This window comes from Aedes aegypti, chromosome 3 (assembly GCF_002204515.2).
Source record: "Aedes aegypti strain LVP_AGWG chromosome 3, AaegL5.0 Primary Assembly, whole genome shotgun sequence".
Classification (NCBI taxonomy): Eukaryota; Metazoa; Arthropoda; class Insecta; order Diptera; family Culicidae; genus Aedes; species Aedes aegypti.
The window spans coordinates 48985488-48998863 of NC_035109.1; the positions used below are offsets into that span (position 1 = coordinate 48985488).

The 13376-nt window shown below is 38.6% G+C and overlaps 1 protein-coding gene across 1 annotated transcript in view; it reads right to left on the reverse strand.

Annotated features, from left to right (window-relative positions):
• Positions 1 to 2965: 2965 nt before the first annotated feature.
• LOC5570081 (transcriptional activator/repressor MOT3) overlaps positions 2966 to 13376 on the reverse strand; it is a 478653-nt gene continuing 468242 nt past the window's right edge. The window contains exons 5-6 of the mRNA XM_021850381.1: positions 5530 to 5673; positions 2966 to 5472 (exon numbers count right to left, since the gene is read on the reverse strand). Coding sequence (XP_021706073.1) covers positions 3859 to 5472; positions 5530 to 5673 — 1758 coding nt within the window. The 3' untranslated portion in view covers positions 2966 to 3858. The remainder of the gene's footprint in view (positions 5473 to 5529; positions 5674 to 13376) is intronic.

The window sequence follows — 13376 nt, forward strand, 5'->3', positions numbered from 1 at the left end:
GAAACTCATGAACTTATCAACAACTAGAAAGTTCCGAACAAGTTCAAGTAGAACTTCGTCCGTTCTTTATGGTAAACGTCATTCTATTTAAGCATATTAAATGAAGTTTATGTGAACTGAAGTTCGGTTAATTACTTAAAAAGTGAGCTGCTTAAGCCAAAACATGCCCTTTTATCTGAACTTTTGGTTGCTTGGGCAGTTGAGTGAAAGCTGATTCAGAAGCCAGTAATGAGCGCAAGATAATTGAGCATTTGCAATTATAAGTTACTGACCAGTTGAAAATTTTGATAATTTTCCATTATCGTAATTTAAAAAGATACACGTCTTGGCAAATTTTTTTGATGATAGAAAAAAATTAAGAGACGATAGATTCGCTCATATTGAAAAGTTATTAAATATGATAGTTGATCCATAACTCTTTTATGGACATGCGAGCCGAGGAAATTTTTTTACGTACCTAGGCCGGATTAAGTGTTTCTTAGTGATTTTTGGAAAACGTACTTTAAGCATTGATAACAACAAGATACTTGCATTACTTTCTGTTGTATTTGAACGTAAAACATCTGTGTAGAATTACCACCAAAAAGATCAGAACTGGAGTCCTTCACTTATCTTTAGAAGGCCAAAATATCCCCCATTCTAGTCTGTCCGAACATCGACCAATATGTTTTAAAATCAAAAATGGTTAACATTTTCATTAAATTTAAAATACTTGCAGTAACTTTGAAAGTTTAATCAATATTTGATACATTAATGATATGATGTTGATCATAATCTCAACACAGTACAGCTGTTATTTAATACAAAATATACATTACATATCAGGAGGGCGATTCTGAAATATATTTACCTCAAGGGGGAGGAAGTCAAAAAAGTTTGGGAAGCACTGATGTAGAAAATTATATACCTTTATGCCTGTGTTCCTGTTTGGACATAATGGTAAGAAATTCTTTTGATGTTCCCTGGCCGTGGAAAGTAGATGTGTGTAAAAAGAGTCGATATAAACAATTTGGGACAAAAGTTGGAATTGATTGGTACAAAACTTTAGCGTAATCAGGCCTTGCAAGCACTTAAATTTCGAATGGTGGGCGAAGATTCGGATTCCACATCTTTATTTCACTTTAATCGATAAAAATATTCGGTCTCTTCATGATTTTTATTCCGGACACAACCATACTTGCGCTTCATATTCCGGACACTTTGTTTCGAATTCCGGACAACTCTTAAAACACACAATCAGAATACCGTGCTGCATCAATACCCGGACGCCTAAAGTGGTACAGATGTTCAAATGCGGGTATACAATTGGGTAATTGGTATTTTATAACTTATTATTAAGACATGTTAACAGTTAGGCCAGAACATGCTGATAAACATGAAATTAGCAATGAATTTTATGAAAATATAGCGAAAATTGTGTTATTTATGCAGCATGTCGTGTTCACAAATCCGGACACTTGAATCAAAATCCGGACATTGATGCATCAAATTCCGGACGTTCAAATCACCACAGCTGTATTTCATATAAAAAATTAAAACTCAAACATACCTTGGTAAATGATACATAAAATCATAGATTTGTGTTAAATAACGTTACTCTTTTGTCATTGTTGCCTAAAACAGCTAAAAACACAATTTTAAAAGGCTTCGGAAGGTGATGTGGTGTGCGCATCGTTTCCTCGCAATAAACAAACACAATATACACTTATTTGAAGTTAATTACATTCCGAATCACAAAAATATCACTTTTGAACATTTATATTAGGTTCACCAACAATTATAAATAAACATTTGTTATTTAAACTTGTAGAACTTGTTGCTCAATCACTGTGTCCGGATTTAACACCACGCGTATCAGTATCCGGACAATCTTCTTTTAGCACAGAATCATATGTATTCCCATTAGTTTTGCGAAACTATTCAACTCAACTGGAAGAAAACTCAAACAAATCACAGCAAAATGTGTTCCACATAAAATGAATACGTAACAAACGCGTAACGCGTCACCGAATTGCGGAAGTACAGTGCGTAGAATTCCTTAGATTTTCAGCAATATTCGAAATAAACGCGTCCGAGTGACACTGACTTTTGTTTTATGTATTTAACAATGTTTTACAAGGCTAACTTGATTTTATTTCACGTTACAATGATTAATGATAATTGAAATTGTTCGCGGCAATATTCTTTTGTTCAGAAGGATTTTTATCATTAAAATTAACGAATTTCACTAGAGTGCCCGGATATTGGTCCCGTCCGGATTTTGATTCACCACAGTAATCGAATCATTAATTAAACTCACTAATCCGTAAGAAAGACGTCAAAACAAGTTAAACATTGTAAATTTTCAAGGATTGCTATGTAAAATGTTTAAAAAAATCATCATTCAAATTGGGAACTTTTTGGCGGCGCATTTTGAAACATTTCGAGTGAAATCTTTCCCATACAAAGTAGAGTGTCCGGAATTGGAAGCTGTCCGGAATTCGAATCAAAACGGTACCTATTTTTTGAAATACAAATGAAAATTATGAAAGATTTTGTAATACGTTTTAAAGGTAATATATTGAGGTGTAATTTGTCTTAAAAGCAATAGTTCAAATGTTTTTTAAAAGCATGTATTACAGTTGAACCTCCATGAGTCGATGTTCCAATACTCGATATCGACTCATGGAACCATACTAAAAATCTAGTTTCATGGTTACTAGGATAGGCCCCTCAAACGGCTTTCCATAGCATTGCTGTTCTATGACTCGATATTTCCATGAGTCGATGGTCCCTTCAATATCGACTCATGGAGGGTTGACTGTAATACAAAAGATATCGTCTGTGGAAAATTAGGTGCGAACTTTTTTCCCGCACTAGGGGCCGTCCGTTAATTACGTAAGGGGTTATGGGGGAGGGGAGTTTGAGAATTCTTATGCGCAATACAAATTATTTTTAGATTTTCACGCAAAAAATCTTACAGGGAGGAGGGAGGGGGTGCTAAAAAATCGCCTAATGTCTTATGTAATTATTGGTCGGCCACTTACTATATTGAAAATTATGACAGCAACTCTACTGCCCTTCTACGCCTAGTTGTCCCATGTTCTAAGTAAACCTTCTAAACAGCGGTACAAATATGCGTAGAACGTCAGTCTATGATTCATGCAGAGAGTCTTAATGCCGCTCTCCCTTGAAGTGGGAGACTTCCAAATATCTTTAAACATCCTTGTTGAAGCCACAATATTGTAGTTTTCGAATTTAAGAGTACACGAAATGTTTGTGATTGTCACCAAAGTTTCCAGTATTACCAAGAGTTTACGAAGGAATCAAAGGATGTGTATTGAAAATTGCGAATTCATCGAGCTTGCAGATAGAAACATGTTGAAGTTTTGATGAAGACAAGTTAGAAGGTTCCGGCAAGCACTGGACATAAGAAGGGAATATACAACAACTCACCAGACATGATAAATTTTCGTGGGAAGATCCTTTTTAGCTCGAAATCAGCACAATCTAAGACACTATATTCGAATAACCCAGATTATGGAATAATCTAGTATCGTTTGGCAAAGTCCATAGTAACAATCTTTAAACGAACTGTTCATAGGAAAATAAAGTTGAATACATTTCTTAATAGAAAGTTCGAAAATCTGCAATGCCTTGGAGCATCATTCCCTACCCCATCAGACTGGCAACACTTTTCATTTCTCGTTCGATCCTCAACTTCCTTTCTATTGAATACACACGTGGTTGGTTGGTTGTTCTAAGGTCAAACTTTAAATAATACATCAGTGGCGGAGTGGTATTCATCAGCGGCCGGTTGGGAGCAATTCTACAGGCAGTGAGTGAGTACAAGAGACTTTCGTATGGTACCGGGGAGCATTACCGACCGGCAACGATGGTGGCAGTGTTGAGTAGGATCGGCTGCGGAACCGACTGTTGCTGGACCTGCTGGACGGATTGCATTGGCGGGAGGAGCTGAGACTGCTGCTGCACGGGCACAGGGGAGGACGGAAGCTGAGGTGGGCCGGCTTGCTGCTGGGCAGCAGCGGCTGCCGCTGCAGCAGCCGCCGCCGCCTGTTCTGCGGCGGCTCGGTTCGATTTGCTGGACTTGACGCTTCCCGAGGGGTTCTTCTGGGCCATGTGCGTTTGGTAGTGCTTGGCCAGGTGAGCCTTCTGGCGGAAACTCTTGCCGCAGAGCGAACAGGCGAAGGGTTTCTCACCGGTGTGCGTCCGGATGTGCACGTTGACCGAGTATTTGTCCTTGAAGCCCTTGGAGCAGATGGAACAGTAGTGCAGAGATCGTTCCTTCCGCTGACCGTTGCAGTGCGTCGGACTTGGGTTGTTGGTGCTCGGACTGTGATTGGTTGAGCTGAGTATCGACGCCGAGGTGGTGTTGAGATTGCTCATGCTGGTGTTGTTATTGTTGTTGGCTATGCTATTGTTGTTGTTGGTAGTGGTGGAGTTTGCACTACTGCTGGTGAGAGATCGCTTGTACTTCTTGGATGACCGAGGGGCTTTCACCTTGGTGGGTGAGGTTGTGGTCACTACATCGGACGACGTGGTCGTCGATATCGCGTGGTGACTTGCGCCGCTGTTGACGCTCGATATCACTAGGTTCTGGTTACCGTTATTACTACTGATAAGGCTAGGGTTCTGATGTTGGTGGTTGATGGCAGCGGTTTCAACGATGATTTCGGTGTAGTTGTTGTTGTCGGTGCAGAATTGCTGGACCTCGGAGGCGATCCGTTTCAGCTTTTCGTAGTCTTCGGTAAAGCTGGGCTCCAGGGTGAGGAACATGTCGTCGTCTACAACGACTCCCGAGCCGAGATCACCTATTGAGCCTCCGCCGAGGCTGGCAGGATGAGATTGGTGTTGCTGCGGGTGGTTTGAGCTGGGCGAGTGCAGGGTGGAGTCCTCGAAGAGAGGATTCGCGAGAGTCGAGTCTGCGTAGGCTAGCGTGTCCGCATCGCTGGTGTAGAGAACTCGCCGTAGGTCTTCCTCTTTGATTTGTCCGGCAGGAATTACCGTGATGCCGTTCTGCAGCTGAACGGCTTGTCCCTTGGTGTAGCCCTTGCCTTGCAGGGCACTTCTTAGGAGAGATTCTGGAGTTTCATGCTCTATCACATTGTGGTCCGACATCTGCCAGTCGTTGTTGTTGTTCTGATAGGCTATCACACTGTTCGGGTCCATCAGGTTGTTGGACAGGACGATGTTGGTCGACGAGACCGGTATTTGTTGTACTTGCTGGTGGAGGTGCTGCTGCTGTTGTTGTTGCGAGAGCAGTTGCTGCTGTGGGTCTTCCTTGGAGTGATGATCGGTGCCGAAGCCACTGTCATCGTAGGAAAAGCACTCGGTCTTGACGTAGCCCGGGAAACCTCCGAGGATGGTGTCGAGATCGAGGTTGGACGCCGGAGGAGGTGGCTCCGCCGGGGTGGGGTCCTTCCGGAGGACCCAAGGTTCGGGGGCGCCGTTGAGCACGGTGAGGGTGTAGATCTGGGAATGGGATCGAGTGAGGTTAGAAGGCTAACAGGTGGAAGTGTGAAGACGAACCTGTCCATCCGTATCGGCTACGGAGTTGCTGATGGAGCCCACCGGTTGTTGGCCGTTGTTCTGTTGCTGGATCCAACAATAGCGATTCATGTCGTCGAACATCGATTGATCGAGCCGGTTGACGTCTTTGTCAGGTCCCCAGAACTGTGGAAACGGAGAAGAGTAATTATTTAAATTAATTTAAGAGAGTTTTTATTTATCTGGATTTGAAAAAGATTCAAAAAGACAGTATAAGGTATGCAGGATGATCTCAATAGAGATAGGGGAAGACGGGGTAAGAGCGCCCGCCGGGGTAAGACGGACCACCTACAGTTTGGCATGAAAATGGCAATTTTCTTAAAAGTTCACCAAGCACTTTCCATTAACACAAGATTTTTTATTTTACGGAGCATTTAGTGTGATATTTACATCAAATTTTTTATAACAAATGTCAAAAACAAAGTCTCTGCTCGTCGAAATTGAATTTGATCTAAATTTAACAGATGCTCACTTCACGATTTCAGAAGGGATTTTTTTTGGAAAAACATATTAAATTACCCGTCCATGCTTTAACAGAAATGTAAAATATGCTTCGGTGAAGTGAAATATGAATTGTGAATATCAAGCTTTGATATAAGGCCATAGTTGTGAAAATTGCGCAAGCGGGGTAAAACTGACCACTGTTGACGGGGTAAGACCGCCACCCCTAATTTATACCAAATAACTGTATAAACCATTTTAAAAGTTGTAACTACGTTGTACATTACTGTTCAAGTAAAATGAAATAAATTTTGTGAAAAATACAAGCTAAATCCGCATATTTTTCTAAAATATCGGTGTTTCAAGGTACCGTAAAACGGGGTAACTTTGATAATGCGGGTAACTTTGATAGTGCGTAACCCACCGCATACTAAATGAAATATCATAATTTCTGTTAATCAGTTAAGCAAAACTTATGCAAAACTAAAGAATATTAGTATGACACTTCATGTAAGAGCAGTTTTCATCTTAATCAAGATTATTTTAGGCTTTTGATACGAATTTAAAAAATTTACACAATTTTTGCATTTTCAAAACGCTTACAAACAATCTGTTCTACGATCACTATTTGATGTAGTTTTGAATAGTTGGCCACTTATCTTTGATAGCCTAGTTATCATAGAACTTGAATACGGTCTCAAATATCTTAGCGAAAAGCATATTCACAAACTGGGACCATTTTTGTAATCTAAGTCAGAAATTTCCATATAACGTTAAACGCCTAGAGGTATGCAATGCCCTACAAATGTTCGTTATTCATTCAATTTTGTTCGAATCATACTCCATTATCAAAGTTACCCCAAAACAGAAAACCAACTTTCGATTATATGAAAAATTATATATCCATTCAAAATGAATATTTTGCCAATTTATCGACTGAAATCGATAGCTAGGATGCCAGTACTTGTTTTAAAAATATAAATTGCAAATCTTTGAAACAGCATGCAAAAATATTCAAGTTTTCTTCGAAAAAACTATCAAAGTTACCCCGTTTTACGGTAATAATAAGTATATGTTTAAGTTTTTTGAAATAATTAACGGTAAAAATGATTCAATGCCCACGGTAATCAATGTAGAATTCATAAAACATTATACTTTTTAGAATTACAGGCAACTGATATATTTTTTCGCAAAATTGTGTACGAAAATCGTGGTGGTCGCTCTTACCCCGTGGGTGGGCGGTTTTAGCCCGTCGCTAAAAATAATCGTGATAAGACAGCACTTTTTTAAAGCTTCGAGATATAAATATTTTTTTGAAATACAACCCCTGTGATATTTTTTGAACATGCCTAAGGCTTCAAAACACGTCATGCTGCGTCGAAAAAGGATTTATTGATTCTTGATATTGACATATGAATTAAATTGCTTAGGCGGGCGGTCTTACCTCGTCTTCCCCTACAAAAAAGTAGATTGGAGTACCTTGTACCTTTAAATTTCGCCCTAATTGTATATCTTTGACAGATACGCGTATTTCACTTGCAGTCTTTTTCAGTGTCAGTTACTCGTATCCGTGGATACGAGTAACTGACTCTGAAGAAGACTGTAAATGGTAGTCGAAATACGCGTATCTGCCAAAGATAAACAATTAAGGCGGAATTAAAAGGTACAAGATACTCCAATCTATTTTTTTGTTTATTCAATAGTGCAGATATCTTTCTCCTAACTCCGCACATCAAGCCATGTGATGTTTTTATACAAGATGTGAACAGAAATTCCAAAGAAGATGTAACTCTCGTTTGAACTTTTCCTTCGAACACAAAAAATGCAAACGATCAAATAAATCAATGTCTATGAACCACGAACAAAACAAAATTAGGAGCATTCCTCGGAGGTTTACCGTACGTTGACACCTATATTGCGCTAAGTTTAGCGCTGACATCAAACTCTGGAACCGTGTCAGGAAACATTTAGATCAAGAGACTTGTGCCGGCCGAAAAAAGCACAAGCGACGAACCGGAAAAGTAGACATTTATGCACAAGTGTCAGCCGCCGCGGCATCTTCTCGTGAATAGTTATGAGACCGCTGCGCTGGCTGGTCAGTAGTTTTTTTGTCGTCCACTGCTGCAGTTGGAGGAATTTATTAGCCATCACACCATCTGGCGTAGGAGCAAAAGCAGCATCACAAAACGGTTGTTTGTTCCTTTGGTATAAGTAGTGAACTGACTGCTCTAGCCTTGATGATGATGATGACCGTATAACAGCGCCCCGCTGCCCGTGGATCTAGTCTATTAGTCGGCGTCGCACAAGAAAAGATGCGCATTAGGGTGCGGTTTATTTTTCGAATGTTCTCCAAACCAAAAGTTTGTGTGCTCGAATGGATTCAAATCTCTACTACTTTACATGTACTACTCAACTTGTAGATACCATTAGATGCTTTATTAACTTTGATTTAATATAAGTATGGTCTCAGTAAGCCCTTTAGTTTAATTTTAGAAAAGGTATTTCGAACAAAAAAGTCTAAAAAAATATATGAATTTGTTAATTTTTAAACAATTTAATCTTTTAACATATATTTTATATTTTTTTAATGGTAACTAATAATTGTTCTAGCATGGAAATCTTTTATCTGTGCTCAAACTTTGAGGTTTCTGTTTTTATGCGATTTGAATTCAGAAGAACAAACTTAAGGAGCTTTTGGAGAATAAGCCGCACCCTAATGTGCATAAAACAGGCAGTCAGACCGTCAGTCAGTTCAGGTCCACCCGCCCCGACTTGGAACGCTTTACGAGCGCTTTTTTAATAAAGAAATTATTGTTATTTAATTCGCATTTAAAGTGCCCGGGCGTTTGCTGGTTAGCTCCACATTGCCACTGCCGCTCGTCCCCCGACTCCACTACCCCCTGAACATACATACTCATTTGTTGGATGATGTGCTCGGCTAAATACAACAATTTGTAAATCCGTGTTTGTTGTGTATACCCCGCGCTGAGAAACGGTCAGAAGCGCGCTGTGAATGAAAGCGAATCGCGTGAAGTAAAAAAAAAAAGAGTAGCCGAAAGGGTGGGATCTGGGGGTGGTTGCTCGAGCGTGGGGTGGTTTATAAGAAGAAGAAAAACTGTCGGCGCGAGAGAAAGGATGCCTCTTTCTAATGGCATAATTAGCGATGATGGCGGTAGAGGAAGCGATAACTTATCCTCACGATTTAGTTTTTTATGAGCCTGAGGGAAGATTATGATCTCCGGGTGAAATATGAGCTAGAGACAATTGAGATCATCACATGAAATGTGTGGAATGCGAAATGAGGCAACTTCCTTGGTGTTTCTATTCCTCCTAAAGTGAAACATTTTATGGGGTAATCATATTATATCGTTGACAAGGTTTTTCTTGTTGCCGGCAGAATTAATGCTAATCAAAGTACTACGGGTTACTCAACACAAGAACTTATTACAGTTTGACGAATACCTTTGAGCGGCATAAATTCGAGGAATTTGTAAGATTTATAAACAAATATATTGCAAATTTTCGCCTGATCAATTGACATACATCAACTTATAGATCCACTAGCATTTGTCAATTCCAAACTTCCCCAGTACAATCCGAAATATCTGCGGTATGATTCCGAATTCAGCATTGTCCATTATGACACATTTTTAAAATCAACTGAGGGTGGTTTCCGAACAATTGAACGGAAATTGACGAAATGGCAGCTATTTGAAAAAGCCTTATCGGAGATCGGGTACGTAAAGGTTAACTTGCTGTGCAGTGCATTGAAATGGCAAATAGGCAGCTTTGAATGTATGTTTTCCAAGTGGTGTTTCAACAGAAACACACCAAGTTTGAAAAACTTTGGTTTCAAATGACGAAAAAAGTTGATGTTTTATACGCCTATGAATGATAATGGCAACTCCCCCACATGCTCCATCCAGTCAATCATAACTATAAATAAAAAATGTTGGAACTTTTCAGAAAGTATTGATTTTTGGTATTGAAGGAGAAATATCTAATAAATCAACTTCGATAGAAGTTGGAGCATTTCAAAATTATCGGCAAACTATGGTGGAGCAATCGACCATCCGGTAATAACATCTCTGTTAATTAGCGTTCAACTGGATAGCCCAACCGTCGTCGGCCCTCCGTCGTAAACTTCATACTTACAATATTGAACAAATTTGTTTATCGCAAACAAATTCCAATCATTTCATTACACCTTTGCGGTCTCTTAATCTGTTGACATAAACGACGACACTAATAACCGTCAACGAACGTGGTCGCGGTCGTTGTCGTCGTCTCAATCAGCACAGTCTACTGGTCGATCAGCGCCAGTTAGCTAATGCCCCTAAATAATTATGATACCGATTCGCATGGTCCCTACTTAGACGACGCGCCAGTAGCAGCTACCTGCCGAGCCTACTTAGGTACCCCGGGACTATTACTTCATGGGCAGGCGCAGTGCTCGCTCGCTCGATCGATCGATCGTTCGATTATGATGATTCCTGATGACGATGGACATGAACATGGGCGGTTGATAATGGTGATTAGCGCGGGTTTAAAATCGTGTGCAAGTAGGCCTAGATTTTTATTCGATTAACAGGCAATTTGCCTACTGGGTGAAGTTGTGAGTGAGATGGAAAGACTACTGTGGTGATACAATTAAACCTCCATGAGTCGATGTTCCATTACTCGATATCGACTCATGGAACCATACTAAAAATCAAATTCCATGGTTACTATGATGATCCTCTCAAACAACTTTCCATATCATTGCTGTTCCATGACTCGATATTTCCATGAGTCGATGGTCCCTTCAATATTGACTCATGGAGGGTTGACTGTATTTTCGAATTTCGTTAGATTCGAATTTTAAACAATCAGAAGAGTTTCCACTTCAAATACAGTAACGTAAGTTATGCTCTGTTTGGACTACGGAGTTGTATCATGATACAAGCGGTTTTCGTGATATTGGGCCAATATTATATTTCTGTATCGTGATACTTCCATATATTTTTGACAACTTCAATACCATCTTTTGAAGGAAATCTTGTGTGAATTATCTCCGATATTTCGTTTTCTCATTCTACCGGGAATTCTTGGTATTCTTTATACCAGCATTGCAATTCATTACCTGAAATAATTTCAAAAACATTCCGAAAAATTGCTTCTGGTATTTTATAGTTTTTGTTAGAAATGTATTTCTCAAATTAGCAAAACGACCGGACCTCATACATTTTTTCCAGAGATTCTTTAGAGAATAGATTCCCCAGGTAATGGTTCCAGGAACTCCTCAAGGAATTAATCCAGGAATTTTCCGGACATATATTTCAGAAATTCCTTTGCCGATTCTTCTCTTAAAATTCCTCCGGAAATTTCTTCAGAAATACCTCTATAAATTCTTCCATTTGGCTGGAAATTTCCTCATGAATTCATTCGTAAATTCCTCTGGAAATTTATTGTTCGTAGGGATGATTCTTTAAAAAATCTTCCAACAATTTATCTGAAAATCATTCCGAAAAGTCGTCCGGGAATTGCTTCAGGAATTTCTTAATAAATCTTCCGAAAATTTCTTCAGGATTTCATCCAGCGATAAAAGTTTTTGCAGTGATTCTTTTAGAATGGCTTTCAGAAATTTCTCAGAATATTATTAAAGAAATTGCTCCGGGATTTTTTCCAACAATTGTCAAAAAAAAAAATTGTTCTGTAAGTCGTTCCGGGAATCTTTCTAGCAATTAATCCGGGAGTTTCTTCTAGAATGGGATTTTTCCACAAACTGTTCTGGATCTTTGTAATGCATTCAAACCCTCAATAGAGAATGTAGATTTGAGTACCTTGTCCCTTCTAATTCCGACCTTATTGCTTATCTTTGACTGATACGCGTATTTCGACTTCCACTTGTAGCCTTCTTCAGTGTCAGTTGGTCTTATTCACTGTTCTGGGCTATCTTTGGGTCAAATTCAAAAATTCTACGCTCAGGCATGTGAAATATTAAAAAAAAAGGAACTCTTTATGGAAATTCCGAGGAAAACTCCAAAAGAAATTACGAAAGAAAATTTCAAGGGAAATTCTGAAGAGCATCCAATTCCAAAGGAATTCCAAGAAAATTCCAAAGAAAATTCTAAATGATATTTCATTTCAAATGGAATTCCGAAGGAAATTGCAAAGAAAATTTCAAAGGAAAGTCCGAAGGATATACTTAAGGAAATCCAATATAAAATTCGGAAAAAACTACCGCAGAGAATTCTGAAGCAAATTCCAATTGAAATCAAAAGCTCCAAAATAAATTCCGAAGAAAGCTCCAAAGATACTCCCACAGGATATTCCGGAAGAAATTTCAAAGGAGGAAGAATCTAGAAGATTTAAAGAGGATTTATAGAGCATGTTCAAAAGTAAATTCCTAAGAAAATTCCACAAGAAGTTTCGAAGGAAGTTCCAGAAGAAATTCCAAAGAAAATTTCGAAGTAAATTCCATAGAAAATTCCGTAGAAAACTCCAAAGGAAATTCCAAAAGAGATTCCAAAGGAAATTCCGAAAGAAATTCCTAAGGAAGTTCCGTAGAAAATTTCTACGGAATTTCCTTATGAAAGTTCAGAAGATTTTCAATTTCAAAGGATATTCCAAAGCAAACTCTAAAGGAAAGGATGCTCCAATTCTTAGGAAAATTTTGTAGAAAATTCCAGTGAGAATTTCAAAGAATATTCCTAAGGAAATTTTGAAGAGAATTATTGAATAAGTTCTAAAGGAAATTCCAAAGAAAAGTCCAATGGAAATTCCTGAAGAAAATACAATGGAAATTTCTAAAGAAATTCGAAATTTTAAAGAAAATTTTGAAGGAAATTCCGAAGTAAGCTTCAAAAGAAATTTCAAAGGAAATTCCAAAGAATATTCCGAAGAAAATTGCAAAGAAAATTCCTAAGAAAATTACTAAGGAAATTCCGAAGGAAGTTCCGAAAGAAATTCAAAAGGAAATTTCGAAGTAAATTCCATAGAAAATTCTGTAGAAAACTACAAAGGAAATTCCGAAGGAAATTCTCAAACAAACTTCAGAGGAAATTCCAAAAGAGATTCGTAAGGAAATTCCGAAAGAAATTCCTAAGGATGTACCGTAGAAAATTTGTACGAAATTTCCGAAAGTAAATTCAAAAGAAATTTCAAAGGAAATTTTAATGCGAATTCCAAAGGAAGTTTCGAAGGAAATTCCGAAGCTTTGGAATTTCAGAAGAAATTCCAAATGAAATTCTCCAAAGGTACCGTTTTGACTCATATTCCGAACACTTAAGGCCAGCAGTGACTTCAAATGCATCTGATGGGCATAAATTAGTCGATATATGTGAACATTTGAATTTCTTCGAAAAGCCTAACTGTTAGCTGTTGAAAGTTTATTTTAACTTGTATAG